Below are 17,377 nucleotides of genomic sequence, written 5' to 3' on the forward strand. Positions count from 1 at the left end.
GGGGGGGGCGCGGGGCAGGTCCCAACTTCAGCCTGGTACCCCGGAGGGGCCCCCATCGGGCGCCCCAGAGGGTGCGCCCGGTCCGGCAGTCGGGAGACCCCCACTCCACCCCCGACACACACCGCGCTTCCCCGCCCCCCGCCCCCCCCCCCAGGCGCGCTCACCGTGCGCTGCGCGGGGCCCCGGAGGGAGCCGTGGCCGTCTGGAGTCCCTGCGGTCCCCGGGCCGCGGCGCCCGCGGTGCCGGCAGCGAGGGTCTGCGGTGGAGGCGGCGGAGGGGAGCGCGAGCCGCCGGCGGCGAGGGGGCGGAGGCCCGGAGCCCGGACGCCGGGCGAGCGCTGCGGCACCGCCGCCGGCCCCCGCCACTCCCGGCTCCGCGCCCCGCCGCGCCGCGCCCCCGCCCCCGCCCCCGCCCGGCCGCGCACCCCAACTCCAGGGCCAACACTCAAGGTGCAAGAGTCGCCCCCAAAGCCAGAGCCCCCCCCCCCCGCCCCGCGGCCCCAGCCCCGACGCAGGGTTAAACAAAACGCACCCGGGAGAACGAGGAGAGTCGGGGCCCGGAAGGGAAACTCTTCCCGGCCTCAGACCCGAGCCCGGGCGGGCGCGGGCTTCAGCCCGCCACTCCACCGAGGGCTCGCCCCGACGCGCCCCACCTTCGCCGGCCCAGGTTTCTTTGTCCTGATTCTTGCTCCCCTGGTGGGGGGGTTCAAAGCCACCCTGATGGGGGGGGGCGGGGCTCAGTACACCATCTCTCCTGGCTCCTCCTCAACAGGAGGTTCTCCCCCCAATACCTCGAACCTTGGAGGAGGGGAGGGGGTCTTTTTCCCTTTGCAGAATAATCTAGAATAAACAGAAGACAGGAGGAAGGGGGTCACCCAGAGAGCTGGCAGTCTCTTCCTGGCACAGTGTTTTCACATTCTTTCCTCTTTTTTAACTTTTATTTTTACCTTGAGATTGGGGAAACTGAGGCTTGGCTGGATGGCCCAAATAAATAATAGTAATTTAAAAAAAAAAAAAAAAGATGGGTGGGAAGAGAGAGGACAGGGAGGACTGAACACTTAGCACCCCTCCCCAGCCTCCGACAGTGCCTGCTGGGCACACACAGCCCCCCCCCCCCCCCCCCCCCCCGCTCAGCTTGGCTTCTGGTGCATCTGCAGGGTCTCATCTCACTACCCAGACCCTGGAACAGCCGCCCCAGCACCCCAGCTGCTCAGCCCCGCTACCGGCCTCGGTCCCCTCCCCCTCAGTCCCCTCCCCTCAACCCCCCCCCCCCCCCGAGAAAGCAAGGCCACCTGTCCAGGTGCCTGAAGCAGGCATTGGAGGACCCGCCCTCCCCCCCTCCCACCTGTCCTCTCCCCCGGGGCTGGCCCTGTCTTCTCAGCCGCTGACAGCCTTGTCCTGGCCCAGTCTTGCTCCGGTCTGTGGCCACCAGCTTCCAGGCTCTGCCCTGATCCCCAGGCCCAGGTAGGGTGCCGGCTGGGACCTCACAGGTCGCTCTGGGCTGGAAAGGCGTCAGCCCGGCCCTGCAAGCCGCAGCTCTCCGCCAGGCCTGCCAGGGCGGCTCACGGTGCTCCCCTGACCTCCCCCCCCCCCCACACACACACAGCCTGTGCCCGAGACTGTACCGCCGCCACCAAAATAACCACTAATAATAATAACGCTCATCGCCTCCTAGCAATCACAGAGATGGAGAGGATGTGGTCAGGGGCATGGATGGTTCTGGTAGATGAGTTGGTGCAAAGGCCCTGGAGCAGAGTGAGCGGATTTGAGAGCAGGCAGATGGCTGTGGGGGGCTGGAACAGAGTCGCCAGGCAAGGTGCGGTGTGCACACGCAGGTACGCGGCGCTGCGTGTGAGCCCTGTTGCCATGGTGACCACAGTGTCATCTCTTCTCCCTTCCAGATGTCTGAAGCGGAGTTGAGGCAGTTCTCGCTGTCTTTAGGCCCCCGGTCATGAAAGCTGGGAGGTGTCTGCAGTGATAGAACATACTGGAAAGGCACGGGGAGCAGAGCCAGGTCCTGCTTCGGAGTCCGCCGGACCCATCGCTGGCTTGAGTCTTGGGGTGGGGGGGAGTCCCAGGAGGGAGGTCGGGGTGCCCAAGGTCATCATAACTGGTCATGGCCATCACGGTGCCAAAGGCCACACCGCGGCGTGCGAGCTGGAAACGGAGCTTGTCGGACCGGGATGGAGGCCCACCACCCCACTGAAGGCCGGCCGCTGCCGCGCGCTGCTCTTGGGGTGCCCCCACTGGGTCCCCCCCCCCGCCCGTACCATGCGGTGGCACGTGGCCCTCACTGGCAGCCATGGGAGGAGGCCGGCTGGAATAGGGGACCCCTCTGCCTCTGCCCCTCCCCCCTTTCATGGCTGCCTCGTGGCCTTGGAGGCGGAGCTTCTCAGCCGCGGCCACGGGTGGAGGAGGGGAGCCGTGCCCCAGAGGGCGGCCCTGGGGCTCCTGCCCGCCGAGAAAGGTGGGGTGTCGAGTCTTTCCGCTGGGGGGCTGGGCTGCGGTGCGCGGGTGGCCTCGGCTCTCCAGCCTGCCGGTGTCCTTGTGTAGGAGGAGAACGGGGGTGGGGGGCAGACAGAGAACAGTACAAAGCACAAGAGGGATGGGGGGCGGAGGGGAGGGAGGAGAGGGGGAGGAGAGGGAAAGGAGCCGGAAAAGAAAGAGGGTGGGGAGGAGGAAGGAAGGGAAGGCAGGGAGGGAGGGAGGGAGGGAGGGAGGGAGGGAGGCTGAAACCACCCTCCTGTACCTAGCAGGCAAGTGCAGGGCTGCACCCCGGGCACCCGGGCCAGCCCCGGGTTTGCGGCTGGCAGAGCCCCGATGAGGCTGTGCGCTGGGAATGGCGCATGCGCCCTCTGCTGGCCACGCTCCTCCCCTGCAAGGCTAAGCGCCCCCAGAGTTTCTGCAGCTGTCCCAAGGGTTCCTCACTGAATTGACTTTGGCTTAGGATGCTACAGTTCACAGAAAAGGAAAAGCAATGAGGGCGTGTGTGTGTGTGCGCGCGCGTGTGTGTGTGTGTTGGTCCTGGGGCTCGAACTCAAAGCTTGGGTGCTGTCTCTTAGCATTTTCTCTCCAGGCTAGTGCTCTACCACTTGAGCCACAGCTCCACTTCTGGCTTTTTGGTGGTTCATGGGAGATAGTTTGATGGACTTACCTGCCAGGCCTGGGTTCAAACCATGAGCCTCAGATCTCAGCCTCCCGAGTAGCTAGGCTTACAGGAAGGAGCCACTGGCGCCATCTTAGCAATGAGGTTTTAAACCTGGTAGCCACGTCCCCCATGCTGGAACTTCCTAGGAGTTCCTCCCTACGCCCAGGTCAGCCACGATCCGGAGGAGCTCCGTGGACACGGAGAGACGCCGACCCGCTGGGCGAGGGCAACCCCTGGGACTGCAGGCAGCGAGCCTAGCGCCAAACAGGCCCACCTGGTGAGCCACCTACCCAGTCCCTGCGTGGCCTCTGGCCTGGAGACGGGGCCATCCAGTTTCCCCCAATGCCTGAGTGGGGGCGGCCAGGTGCTGGGGGGGCCCAGAGTCAGGAGGACATCCGTGAAAGAGGCGCCTTCCATAGCACACACCCAGGAGCCAGTGGACTCTGGAGTCCGGCTGCATAGCTCCTGCCCCCCCCACACCAAGATCCATAGCACCCAGAAACACCACTTCAAACCCAGGGTTCCCGGCGGCGGCATGAGCCCCGCTCCCGAGGTCCAGGCTTCCCTGTGGGCCTACAGCACGGCAGGGAGGGTCTCCGTGTGCTCCAGCGGCTGCAACACCCCACCGCGCCGGAGCCTCAGCAGCGCCGTGCGTCCATCCGCTCCTCGGGATCCACACGGGCCAGGGCCCCGCAGGGAGAGACCGCCCCGACGGCGTCTGCACCCACACCCCAAGAAGCAAGAGGGAAAGGCGCACCTGTGCCCGCCGACCCAATACCAGATGGCCTCATCGCCCCTGGGGTGATGTCATCGAGCACTGCACCCGGGAACCCCACCCGCTGGCCGGGGCAACCACGTCTCAGCCATGACTCACGGGGACCGGAAACCGTTCTTCCACTGTGGCTGCGTCTAAATCCTTCTCCCTTGGCCTGACTTACTTTTTTTTTCCTGCCAAATGCTTTTATTATGAAATATATCCTGCAGAATTACCGAGGAAGCCGGGAGTGAAGGCTGTGCGTGCCTGTGTGTGGTCAGGGAGGTGCTTGTCTTGTACATATTTATTTGTGGGTACTCATTACTGTCTACTCCGTGTCTCGGCCCCGGGGCTGGCTGGCTGTGGAGGAGGCCGACGGCAGCGCCCCCTAGTGAGAACAGCCTAGATAGCGCCCCAGGAGGGACAAGACCCCAGACCAAGGACCAGGGCCCTACCTAGAAAGGATGAGGTTGGTCCCTTCCTTCCTTCCTTCCTTCCTTCCTTCCTTCCTTCCTTCCTCCATTCCTCCCTCCCTCCCTCCCTTCTTCCCTCCCTCCCTCTCTCCCTCCCTCCCTTCCTCCCTCCCTCCCTCCCTTCCTCCCTCCCTCCCTCCCTCCCTCCCTCCTTCTCTCCCTCCCTTCCTTTCTTTCTTTTTAAAATACGCCTACCTTTTTTTTTCAGCTTTGCTCCCTAAGATGACCATTAAGCGTTTAGTCATGTAAAAAAACGGGTGTTTCTTAATATTTTGTTTCCTGTTTGTTAAGAAAAAAAAACAAACACGCCCAGGTGAAAAGATAGTCACACTAGTATTTACAGCAAGTAAACTAAGTTTATTGTGCTTTTAAAATAGTTATAGAAAAATACACACAGAGATCTCCCCGAATGCCAATCTTCCTTAGGAGATGTGAAAGTATTGGTAAGCTTTGAGCTGGCATCTTGATTTTCAGCACAGAGTTGTCCCACAGGAGGAGGGGTCTCAAGGCTTCCCGTGAGCCCCCAAACTCCATGCAAAACAGCCTCATGATCACATAGAGGCTGCACCGGCTCCACAGACTGGAAACTCTCTCTCAGTAACATAAGGCAAGGACACAGACTCTATGCAGGTAGCCCTGTGGCTTAGGAAACAATGACAATAAAAACATTTGTACAAGTTCAGTGGAGACCTGATTTTTTAAAATATTTTTATGCAAAGTTGCTTTAATGTGCAGAAGATAGAACTCATGGGTCTAGAAGTTCAGCTCTATATCTCCAAAAGTAGTTCTGAGTGTAAGAGATGCTTCACAAACATGGTTATTTTGTAGAGTTGCTTCTAAAAAAAAGCAGAAAGTCATAAACACTCTAAAAACAACAGAAATCTAAAAGTTAAGTTTGGAACATTCACTGGATCGGCTGTAATTAAGCATTAAAATATTCCTAAACAACTTACAACAATGCAGGAGAAAGGTTTTCTCATGCGTCTACGTGAACGTAAAGCTGGCTGCAAAGCTGAAGTGGTCGAGTGATGGCAGCTGAGATAGCAGAGAAAGAACCCAACGTACCAACAAAGCCGAAACAAATAACAAATGGCAAGGCACAGGTACTGGTGGCTTCCAGCTGCAATCCTCGCTGCTCAGGAGGCTGAGATCTGAGGACTGAGGTTTGAAGCAAGCCTGGGCAGGAAATCTCCGAGACTCTTACCTCTGACCAATTCACCACCCAAAGGCGGGAAGTAGACATGTGGTTCAAGTGGCACAGTGCCATTCTAGAGCAAAAATTCTAAGGGACAGTGCCCAGGCCCCAAGTTCATGCTCTAGTACCAGCACGCACACACACCAAAAAAAAAAATGGGGACGGGGGGTCTGAAAATCTTTTCCCCAACCTAAGATCACAGTGTTGGAAAACGAAGGATCTCAGTTTGCAGGAGAGAAAGTGATTTGGGTTTGACTGAACCGAACAAAGGAGAGATTCCCGCCCCGGTCATTTGGAAGCTCGCCCTTCCCGGAGGGGCTGGGCGATCCCAGCCCTCCAAGCGGACAATGGGGCAGACAATGGCTGGCCAGCCTGCATCTGCCAGACAATATTTGCCCAGCCCGGCCCTCCCCGGTGGCCCTGGCGCCTTCTCCGTGTGTGTGCAGCCGGCCTACATCTTACAATAGACCTCAAAGAGGGAGGCAGCTGCGTGCATCCGGTAGAAGATAGAGAAAGGCATGGCCAGGTTGACCACAATGATCCAGGGCTCAAAGCCAAAGACAATCTCCTCCAGGCCGTTGTCGTACTCCGGGCGACAGCCAAAGGCGGGGGGAATCCACAGCTGCAAGACAAGAGGGGGCAGGGTTACCGGGGCTGGGCTGGGAGGGCGGGGGGGGGAGGGGGGATGAAGGCACTGACTTCCACGGCGCACAGGCCCGTGGGTGGGCACAGGCGAGGTGGCCCGGAGAGGGAGGGGGCTGTGACTTGGAGGACCCTTCCTGGGTCCTTGATTGGCTCCTTGATCGGCTTTCCTCCCTGCTCCCATCCGCTTCCCAGCTAACGGGGCGCCCCCCCCGCCCCCCGCCAGTGCCCCCCTCCACCCTGGAGGCTGAGCCACACCCACAGAGCCCGAGGAGAAGGCCCTGTGCCCGAGCTCCCCATCTCCAGAGCCACCCTGGATCCCATCCAGCAGCCTGTGCTGAGCTCGTCCCCCAACACCGCCGCCTGGGCTCAGACAGGCAACGGCCCCACCACGCCTGGCTTGGTGGAGAGGGGGGGCCTCGGGAACCTTCTCCTGGGCTAGCCTCGGAACTGCTGCGCTCCCAGTCTCCACCTCCCGAGTAGCTGCTATGACAGGCATGCCACTCTAGGACCCCGGACGTGTCTTTTCCCCTGACACTTCTTTTCTTTTCTTTGCCAGTCCTGGGCCTTGGACTCAGGGCCTGAGCACTGTCCCTGGCTTCTTTTTGCTCAAGGCTAGCACTCTGCCGCTTGAGCCACAGCGCCACTTCTGGCCATTTTCTGTGTATGTGGTGCTGGGGAATCGAACCCAGGGCTTCACGTACGCGAGGTGAGCACTTTACCACCACTAGGCCGCGTCCCCAGCCCCCTGACACTTATTTTCATTACAAGCGGCCCCTCGCGCCTCATTTGAGAACAGGCGGGGACGCCGGGCTCGTTCTTTGCTAGTTACCGAAATGTTGCCAAAGAACAGGAAAGCTGCGATGTTCCTGAGGGCGCTTCTGGCCACGTCTCCCCGCGGGCGCCCCGGGGGGCAGGCGGGGCCCGGGGCGTCCTCGGGGCCCCGCTCCCGCTCCTCTTTGCCGCGGGGCCCCCCGTTGGCGGCAGCGGCGGGCGGCGTGTCCCCGGCCGGCCCCGAGGCCTGGCCGCCGCACACGGTGACCACGCGCAGCGCGCGGACGTCCCGGGCGCGGGGCGCGGGCGCGCGGTGCGCGGACTCGATGATGAAGAGGTTCTGGATGTACTTCTCCACGATCACCAGCGCGGCGTAGGGCAGGTTGAACCAGGCGTAGGGCGGGCAGGTGTCGGCGCAGGCGAAGGCCAAGATGGAGCCCCAGGAGATGAGCCAGGAGCCCGAGGCGGTGCCCACCAGCAGGTCCGTGTCCAGCTTGCGCGCCGGGCTCTTGGACTCGTCCAGCGACTTCTCGTCCAGCCGGTAGAGCCGGACGCCCACCAGGCCGGCAGCCGCCATGAGCAGCAGCAGGGCGCTGGCGTACAGGTAGAACATGGTGAGCGCCGCCTCGCTCTTGCTCTTGGAGCGCCCGATGCGGACCAGGTAGACGGCCACCACGCCGATGGTGGCGGCCAGCGCGGCCAGGCCCAGCGCCGAGCCCAGCAGCACGCCGTCGAACTTGAAGCGCGCCCTGCGGTGCTGGGCGCCGTCCACCCTGCGGCCGATGTTCTTCCACAGGACGTAGAGCATGGTGGAGGCCAGGATCTGGTACTCGATGTTGAAGGGGTACAGGTAGTAGATGCCGTGGCCGATGGCGGAGCAGAGCCCGGGGGGCGTGCAGTTACACGGGGGGCTGTGGTCGTCCAGAACTGGGGGGGGCAACGGGGCACGGGAGAGGGGGTCAGCGCGGGCAGAGGGGCGCAGGAAGCGAGGGGACAGGGCACCTGGTGCGCTGGCTCGTCGGGGGAAATCTCCGGTGTAGACCGGAGGCTGAGCAGCTTCCACAGGCCGCACAGCTGGTGGCCAGCGCAGACGAGAACCGGGCCTGACACCCCCATCGCCCCACGGCTCCCGACCCAACACCCAAGACACGTGGCAGGTCACAACCGGTCAAGGCCGAGGGCGCACACCTGCACCTCCAATGCTACGCGGAGGCGGGGGGGGGGGTCAGAGGAGCGAAGATGGAGGCCAGCTCTAGGGGGAAGAAACAACCCACGAGACCCATTTTGAAAAATACCTGAAGCAAAAGAGCTGGGAGCGTGGCTTGGTTCAAGAGGCAGAGCACCTGCCTAGCAAGTGTGAAGCCATGAGTTCAAACCCTGGTGTGAGAGAGTGTCGAGAGAGAGAGAGAGAGAGAGAGAGAGAGAACATTCCAGGCTCTAGGAACACCTTGGAACAAGAGATAATAGGGCAATGAGCCAAAGTAGCAAGCCAGGCACAATCCACCAAAACCAAGAGGAACCCAATCTAGAGTATCAGCCCTCCACGGAGAAGGAAGCCATGCTTTTCACAGGAAGATCTGGTAGAGGCGTCATTAAAACCCCAGACGCCGACAGCCACGAGGCCTCCGCGGTGGGGAGCCGAGGCGAGGCTCCCCAGACGAGGTGAGGAACGGAACGGCGTGCGCACCCCGCCCCAGGACGCCACAGGGAAGCCGGAACCTTCCAGCGCCCGCCCCGTCCATCCGTCCGTCCGTGCGGGAGGCAGAGGAGGCAGGAGAGGGCTGCGGTGGGCACGGCAGGGGTGTCCCAAGGGGTCTCCGCCGGGGAGGCGGGGGACGGGAGGGCGCGGGGGGGAGCCCCCCACCCGCTCACCTATGGTGATGTTGCCGAAGCCCAGCGTGATGAGCCGCGCCTTGTGCTCGTTCAGCTGGTGCTTGGACTCGTTCAGCACGCTGTTGGCCCACAGAAGCAGGTTGGTGAACACGGAGTGGATCACCCCGAACCTGTAACACAGCGCGTCCGGCACCTGAGGGGACGCCCCCCCCACACACGCATAGACACGCGCACACGCATAGACACGCGCACACGCATAGACACGCGCACACGCATAGACACAGGCACGTGCGTACACACGTATATATCCACTCCCACACACATGCATACGCACATACATATCCACTCACACACATGCATACACATACATTCACACATACACACTCACACGTACACACATTTGCTCACCCATACACACGTGCATACACATACAAACACCCACTCATGCACACGCACATACACATACACATACTCACACACACACATATGCACTCACACACTCACATACACACATACATTCACACACACACATTCACACACATGCACACACACGTATACACTCACACACGTACACACATAGACACTCACGCTCACTCGCGCCCTCACACACACCCCCCAGCCATGACTGCCTCCCCTGGCTGCCCGCCCGTCTCGGGACACACTGACTCCAGCCGGTCACGCTTGCTGTCTGGCTTCCCTTGCCGCTAGGCTTGGTTACTCTGGCCGCTGGGGTGCGAGGCGAGACACTGCGGAAAAAGTGTCTGCTTTTGGATGAGAGGTAAAATGAGAAACACCGGTTCGTGCTCCCGTTCTCCTTTTGAATAGTCTTGAGTACAAACACAAAGGCTGGAGTCACGGCAGCCACCGTAGGGCCACGGAGCGAGCAGCGCGGGCCGAAACCCCAGCTCAGTGAGGGTGGCAGGGGGGAAATCTAGGAACGACAGTCTCCCTCACATGACGCCGCTGAGCTTCTGGGGTCCCGGCTGGGGTGCCGGAGCGTCACCCCAGCTGACCCTCAGAGGCTCCCATGAGCCTCCGGGACAGAGCCTCCCTCCCCAGCCCCGGCTGCCTCTCGCAGCGGCGTGACATCCATCCATCCGGCCCGTGGCGTGCAGAAGGAAACTCGGGTGTTTGCCCGCTGCCCGCCCGCCCCGTCGCTAGGCAACCGGGAGCTTCCGCAGAGCCCCGGACAGACGCAGGCGGCCCCGGTGCCTCTGCCCGCCGGCTCCCCTTCCCCTCGCCATGCGCGCGGCTCCCCTTTCTTCCCCGCAGCTCCCGGTCCACCGAGGCCACGGAGGCCGTGCCCGGGCCGCCGTCGACCGTCCCCACCGTGCACAGTCGCGTGGGCCTGCCCTGGAGCTGGTCCCCCCGCCCCCGGGGCGCCTCCCCCCCACTGGAGCGCAGAAGCCTCGCCCACCACGGCCGCACGCCGCGTGTTCCCGGCGCTGCTGAGCCAACGGCTTGCCCTTTAAGCCACACATTTGGGGGGCTATAAGGAGTCAAGGTGGGGGCTCCCCGCTAGGGAGAAGTGTCAGCGGTGGACGCTGGCCCCACAGACAGACCCGAAGGAGACAGCACGTGCAAGTGGCCAGCCAGTCTGGAGGCCCCCGGACCCGGCAGGAAACACCCGTGAATGAAGTGGTGCGGGGTTTTCTTGTGGAGTGGGGGCGACTGTGGCAAAGCAAAGGGGCCAGCCTGCCTCCAGAGAGCAGCTCCGATACCGCGCGAGACCCACGCGTGGGGGGGCCCGATCGCCCGCCGTGTGCGCGCAACGATGCTGACCACTGTGTCCTACAAACAAACCGGACGAAATGAAGTCACGGGCAGAGCGGGCTCCAACCGGGGTCTCCAGGCTGGGAAAGAGACCCAGACAAGAGACAGACTCATCTTCAGTTACTCAGCCCACGAGGCCGAGCCAGGCCAGGCCCCAGCCTTACCCGGGTGGCTGGTCCGTGTGATCCGTGGTCAGGCACTTAGCCCAGGGCGGTGCTGGCCAGCGGGGTTTGAATTTTCTAGTAGCCGCACTAAGACCTAGTTCAGGCCGCTGAGGACACGTGGCCTGTGTCTGTAACCCTAACTACACAGGAGTCTGAGATCTGGAGGGTCACACTGAGGCTCCATCTCCAGAATTACTGACTGCTAGACAGGCAGACGGGGAAGCAAGCTGAGTAGGAGCTCAAGGCTTTGAAAGCTCAAACCCCAGAATCAAAATAAGGTACAGGGCAGGTGCTGGTGGCTCATACAACTGTCTTCGTACCTAGTCAGGAGGCTGAGATTGGAGGATCATGGGTTCAAAGCCTGCCCAGGCAGCAAAGTCCGTGAGACTCTTTGCTCCATTTACCCACCAGAAAACTGAAAGTGGCGCTGTGTCTCAAAGTGGTAGAACAATAGCCTTGAGCAAAAAGAGCTCAGGGACGGTGCCCAGGCCCTGAGTTCAAGCCCCACAGCCAACAGCAACAAAAAACAAAAAGGGTACAGGCTGAGGGCAAAGCCGGGAAGGAGCTTGTCTGGCGGGCAGGAGGCTCTGAGTTCCTCTCCCAACCCCGCCTCCCCTCCTCCCCCCCCCAAAAAAAAAAAACAGTAAAAAAAGATACATGAACCATAATCGTGACATTTCGTTAATCCCAGAACGCCTAATACAGCGCCGGGACAACCGACGACGCATATTCAGAACCCTCCCTAAGGTATTTCCGTTCGGCTCTCCATTCTGACCCCAACGTTGTCTAGACCAAAGGAACCCAGGGCTCTGCTGCCCTAACCACGCGCAGGCGCAGGGACCCAGCCTGCTATGCCGGGAACAGGGAGGCGATGGGGCCGGAGCTCAGTGGAGGGCTGCCCCGCCCACCCCCACGGCCCCCATCCACGTGGCCCCCATCCACGGGCTCAACGCCACGCCCCAGCTCTGCAGACACCACTGCGGGGGACCCGTCCACCTCCTCTCCTGCCCCAACGGCCTTCGCTCTGTCCCCACTGCTCCTCGTGGGCGAGCCTCACAGTCCGGAGCCTCCACAGCCCCGCACCGAGGGCTTTACAGCGCCGGGACTTCTGGCCACAGGGGATGCACGTTTGTGGAAGACAGGTCGGTTTGGATCCCGATAATCCCCTCCGAGGAATTCGACCCAAGACAATAAATAACGAGACAGGTCTTAAAAACACTCTGGGCTGAAGACGTACATCAGAGTACAACTCAATAACAATAATGCTCAGACAAGGTGGGGGGGGGGTCTCCCCTCGGGGGAGGCTTAGCTTTCTGGGACCCTGCGGGGGAGTGGGAGTCTGTCCCAGTGTGTATAACCCCAGCAAAATGGGGTTATACATACATTTTGTCTGTTCTAAATGCTGGTGAACACCACATTCAACGTGTAAAGCAATTGCCCACAGTGTTTACCTTTCCAGAGTTTTGAAAGACTGGATAATGTCCTTTGCATGTCCCCAAAGAAAATATACCTAGACAAAAAAAAAAAAAGAAATAAATAAAATCCACACCACCGAGGAAACTGTCATTACATATGCACACTTGAGAAGCTATGAAACCCGAAGAAAAATGCTGGGGACATGTGTGACCTCTCACCCCAAGAAAGACCGAGAGGCACCCTGTCTCCGTGGGAGTGCCACTCCCCAGAGGGGAGAATATTCCAGGAACGTGTGACAAACATCAGGAAGAGACCTCGCTGGAGCTGGAGATCTCTTCTGGAGGGAGCATCGCTGCACTAGATTGAGGATGCCGGCCATGGATGGAGAAGCTTTCTGCACATGTATGAGCGTGTGCAATACTTGTCTCCCTGTACCCGACTTATTTCACTCAGCAGAACACCATATACTTCCATCCACAATACTGTGAATGATAGAGCTGCATTCCCTTTTTAACAAACCAAGCCTAAAACTAGCAGATGGAGAGAAATAGTAAAGATTAGGCCAGGAATGAATGAAATCAAGACTTAAAAAAAAACCACGATACAAACCATGAACAAAAAGTTGCTTCTTTGAAAAAATACATAAGACTGATAAACCCCCGAGACAGTTAGACTAGAAGATAGCCAGAAGAGACTCGTTGTAATAAAATAGCAAAACTAAAAAGTCCAAAGGATCATGATGGAATTCTTTGAAAACTACACTCAACTAAACTGGAAAACGTAGACGAGATTGAAAAGCACAGTCCCCCTACTCCAGATACCCTGAGGTTGCAGGTTGTTGTTGTTGCCATTGTTGTGCTGGTCCCGGTGTTTGAACTCTGGGCCTGGGTGCTGTCCCTGAGCATTTTTGCTCAACCACAGTGGCCTACCACTTGCCCTACAACTCTCCACTTCCATCTTCTTAGGTAGCTAATTGGGAATCAGGGTCTCACGAACTCTCCTGGCCAGGCTGACTGTGAGCCAACATCCTCAGATCTCAGCCTCCTGCGTAGCTAGGATGACGGGCGTGAGCCACTAGTGACCAGCACATTCCATCCCCGTGGGATGCGCTTCCCAGGGGCAGAGGCGGCACGCGTAAACACAGCCCGTTACCTGTAACAGAGTGTGGACTGCGTGTGTCACAGGGAAGACTCCCTCGGTGGCAGACAAACACTCTGAAAACCCGACGAAGTATCCGATTTTGAAGAGGCCCAGGATGATGCTGAGAGCCGCAAACAGCGTGATGGTACCTGAGGGGGGAGGGGGGGAGGGACCACTCATGCCAAGGCGGGTGGATGCCGTCACAAATAAGGGATATTAAGGCCGCAAATCCAATCAGCTACAAAATGATCTTGGCAAAACCTACAGATGAGAGACACATGGGTGGAGTGCTTGCCTTGAGTGCCCACCATTGCTACCAGTGTCTGGAGTGCTGAAGGTAGCTCGCTCTTCTCCTTCCACAGGCATCAGCCATAGGCGTCTTGTTAGCCAGCAAGAGACAGAGCTGAGCTCCATAATTAGGCTGGTTTTTCGAACTAGGATTGCAGGGGAAACCTCAGTCCCAGGGAGATGAGCACCAAGGTCTCCTGAGCTCCCTAACTGCCTCCGGCTCTCCCTCAGCAAGGCCAGGGTGCAGCAGACTGCTTTCTCCCAGCATCTCCCCACTCCTGACAGAGGCCGTGGAGCTAGTCCCTTACTAAAGAGTAAACAGCGACTCAGGAAGGCCAACATGAAACCCTAACTCTAGACCTAGAGGCCTAACTCTAACCTGGACTTAGAACCCTAACTCCAGCCCTAGACAAGAAACTAGAAACCAAAACCTAGAACCCTAACACTACATCCTAGAACCCTAGAACCCTAAAACCGAGAACCCAGAAGCCTAACCCTAAACCCAGAAGTCTAACCCTGACCTAACCCTAGAGCATCAACCCCAAACCCAGAACCCTAGAAGCTACAGCCCTAGAACCCTAACCATAACCCTAACCCTAGAACATAGAACCCAGACCCTAGAGCCCTGACCCTAACCCTAGAACCTAGAGCCTAGAACTCTAAATCCTGTAAATGCTGAACCTAGAACCCCAGAACCTAGAACCTCAAGTCTGGAGCCCAGAACCCTAACCCTAGATCCTAGAGCAAAGAACCCTAAAACCTAGAACCGTAACCCTTGCCCTAACACTGACCTTAGGACCTAGAATCTAGATCCCTAAACCTAAATCCTAGAGCCCTAGAACCTAACATCCTAAGCCTAGACCCTAGAACCCTAACCCTAGAACCTAGACACAGATCCAAGCAAAGCCTGCCAGGGCCAATGCTGTTCCAGGGTGCGCGCATAGCACCTCCTGGGAATGGTTGCAATTTACCTAGGGTCTATCCAGCCACCACTTCCTGGACCCGACTCTGGCTTCCATCTCTGACTCTGTGTCTCCGTTTTTATCTCAGTCTATCTGTCTATCTCTCTTTCGCTTCTCCCCCCCCCACGAGGGAAATGGCTCATGTTCACTGCAGGGAGCCTGCACTTCTGTGATCTCCTGTGGCTTCCCGGGCTTGGGAAACAACGCAGGTATTCGTGCAGCAACTAGAACCCCAAAGTCCCAAGTCCATGCTGAAGAACGAGAGAGAAGAAGAAGAGGACAGGAGCAACAGAGGTGAGGAAGGGAGAGGGGATAGAGGAAGGAAAGCAGAGGGGAAGGAGGGGAGAGAGGAGAGGAAGGAAGGGAGAAGGAGGGATGACCATGGGGCCGTCCAGACATTCACTGAGTCGGGAAACCACGTCTCCCCAAAACGAAGGAGATCGATGGAAGGAGATCGGGGCAGGAATTTGAGCCTCCTGGAACGGGTCCCTTCTTTTTCCCAAGGTCAGCATGAACCACACAGCCCCTGAGGGCCGCAGGTCAAGGCCACAGCGGACCCAAGGAGCCCTCAGGGAGGCCCAGTGGGGGGGGGGAGGGGAGGGGAGGGTGCAGACCTGGGAAGGGGAGGGGGGAAGGGAGGAAGGGGACTGATAGTCCCAGGTGCAGGGAGGCCGGCGGGAAAGGCCTGACCGGGGTCGCGCACCTTCCGCGGCAGATGCCAGGTCCTAAAGGGCGGGCGGGCGGGCGACCTGGCACGCCCTTTGCCCTGGATCGCACCCCTCCCCTCTGCCCTGCATCCCGGGGCTCCCTTCGGCCCGCTTGGCGGCTGCCCGGGGAGGCGGGCGCGGCCTTCTCGCCCGCTGTGGTTGTCGGGGGGCAGGGGGAGGGGGCGGGGGGGGGGCTCAGCTTCCGACGCGGCGCCCCGCGTCTTGGCCTTAGCGCCTGGCCCGCGCCGCGCGCGCCCCGGGGGGTCGTTGGGGGGCGGAACGGAGGCGCCGTCGGCGGGGGGGGGGGTCGGGGGGGGCACGCGGGGAGGGGGCGTGGTCAGGACCGCAGCGAGCCCGCCCCCCCCGCCCGCGCCCCCCGAGGCCCCCCCCCCGCCCGCCCGCCCTCACTCACCGCGCAGCCAGCGCGCCCCGGCGTGCGTGTCCTTGGGGCGGATGAGGCGGCGGTGCGCGTAGCTGCGCCCCACGTACCACAGCATCCAGAGCAGCTGCAGCGCCATGAGCGCCGAGAGCAGGCAGAGCAGGTGGCGCTGCCCGACGCCCGCCGCGTGCACCGCCAGCGCCAGCAGGCACAGCAGCCCCGCCACGAACACGTTCAGCCCGTACTGGCTGCTCAGCGCCTCGGCCAGCTTCTGCGGCACGCCGGCGCGCGCGGGGCCCGGGGAGCCCGGGGAGCCCGGGGCGGCCGGGGCCCCCGCGGGCGAGGCGAGCGCGCCCTGGCCGGCGGGCATCGCGGAGGAGACGCGGCCGGCCCCGCCCCGCCCGCCGCTGCCTCCCGGCTCCGCGGCTCTGCCCTTGCCCGTCCTCTGTCGCCCAGCCCGCGGCGCCCCTGCCCGCTCCGCCCGCCCTCCTCCTCCTCCGCCTCTCTCCGGGTCACCGCGGGCCCCCGAGGCGGCGCCCCCCCCCCCCCCCGCCCCAGCCCCGCGCATCCCGGATTGCCCGGGGCCGATTGCTGGGAGGGCCCCGGGAGGTCTGGGGGGGCGGGGGGCGGGGCTGTGTCCTCACAGGGAGGGGGGGGTCGGGGGAGGAATCTGGGAGAGCCCGCAGGTGTCCTGTGTGTCACTCCGTCCCTCTGCCGGTCCTGGCCCCTGCGGCTCCCCCCGCCTGCCTTTGAGCTGCCCGGCGTCGGGCTGGGGGAGCAGGGGGCGCCCTCGGACGGGAGGAGTGGGGGGCTTTGGTGGTCCTCTGGATCTGCCCGCCTGCCACGGCCCCCTCGCAGAGGCCAGCAGACCCCCCCCCCCAAGGGCGCCACTCCGTGCGGCCAAGAGGAGGGGCCGGCTTATCCGTCTTTCAGGAAGGGCAGGCTGGGGAGCCCCTGGACGGTGCCCCGGGCTGCCCCCCCCCCCGGAAATACCCTGGTCCCCCTGGTCCCACACCGCAGCCCTCCCGAAATCCCTCCTGTTTTATTGAATAGACTCAGGGCTGAGGCGGTGGTGGTGGCCTTCGGACAAGTACTCTTGATGGCACATGACTCGGAAGTGGCTGGCCCGCCGGGGACTCTACACTCCAGGGCCCCTGGCCTTTAGGGAGTGGGTGACCAAGTCCTGCCCAGCGCCCTATGAACAGAAGTGACGAAGGACTCCCAGGGGCAGCCCGTGCAAAGCTCCCACTCCATCGGTGCTCACCCCAAACCCTAGCCAGCAAGCACAGACACCAACCCTAACACCACAGGTGCTGGAAGTAGAGCTGTGGCTCGAGTGGCAGAGCGCTAGCCTTAAGCAAAAAAAAAAAAAAGAACAGCTCAGGGACAGTGCCCAGGGCCCTGAGTTCAAGCCCTAGGACCAGCACCAAAAAAAACCAAATAAATAAAAATTCCTTCCCACTGCATTTCTCTTGGATATTTTGTTGTTGTTGCATAAAACCAATACAACCAGGAACTTTAACTCCTGCTTCAAAAGTCCCTAGAATGACCACTGCTAACCAAGTGACAGGAGCCCCAGCAATGACCCAAGTGTAGACCCAGATGTAGAGGAGCCCCAGTCTGGCCCCTATCCTGATGAGCCAAGTTAGATGCTGTCGTCCCCACGTGCCTGTCAATCTACCACGCTGGCTTCTACAAGGACGCCTCAACTTCATCCCACCCAAGGGGGA

General features: G+C 60.8%; 1 protein-coding gene across 1 annotated transcript; it reads right to left on the reverse strand.

Moving 5' to 3' along the window:
* Nucleotides 1-5,720: 5,720 nt before the first annotated feature.
* On the reverse strand, nt 5,721-16,017 carry Otop1 (otopetrin 1). Its single transcript, XM_048364136.1, has 6 exons — nt 15,681-16,017; nt 13,324-13,460; nt 12,207-12,265; nt 8,858-8,988; nt 7,044-7,912; nt 5,721-6,191 (listed from the first exon to the last, which is right to left on the reverse strand). The coding sequence occupies exons 1-6, from the start codon at nt 16,015-16,017 to the stop codon at nt 6,021-6,023; spliced, it is 1,704 nt and encodes a 567-aa protein (XP_048220093.1). The 3' UTR covers nt 5,721-6,020.
* Nucleotides 16,018-17,377: the final 1,360 nt, after the last annotated feature.

Source organism: Perognathus longimembris, chromosome 16 (assembly GCF_023159225.1).
Source record: "Perognathus longimembris pacificus isolate PPM17 chromosome 16, ASM2315922v1, whole genome shotgun sequence".
Lineage (NCBI taxonomy): Eukaryota > Metazoa > Chordata > Mammalia > Rodentia > Heteromyidae > Perognathus > Perognathus longimembris.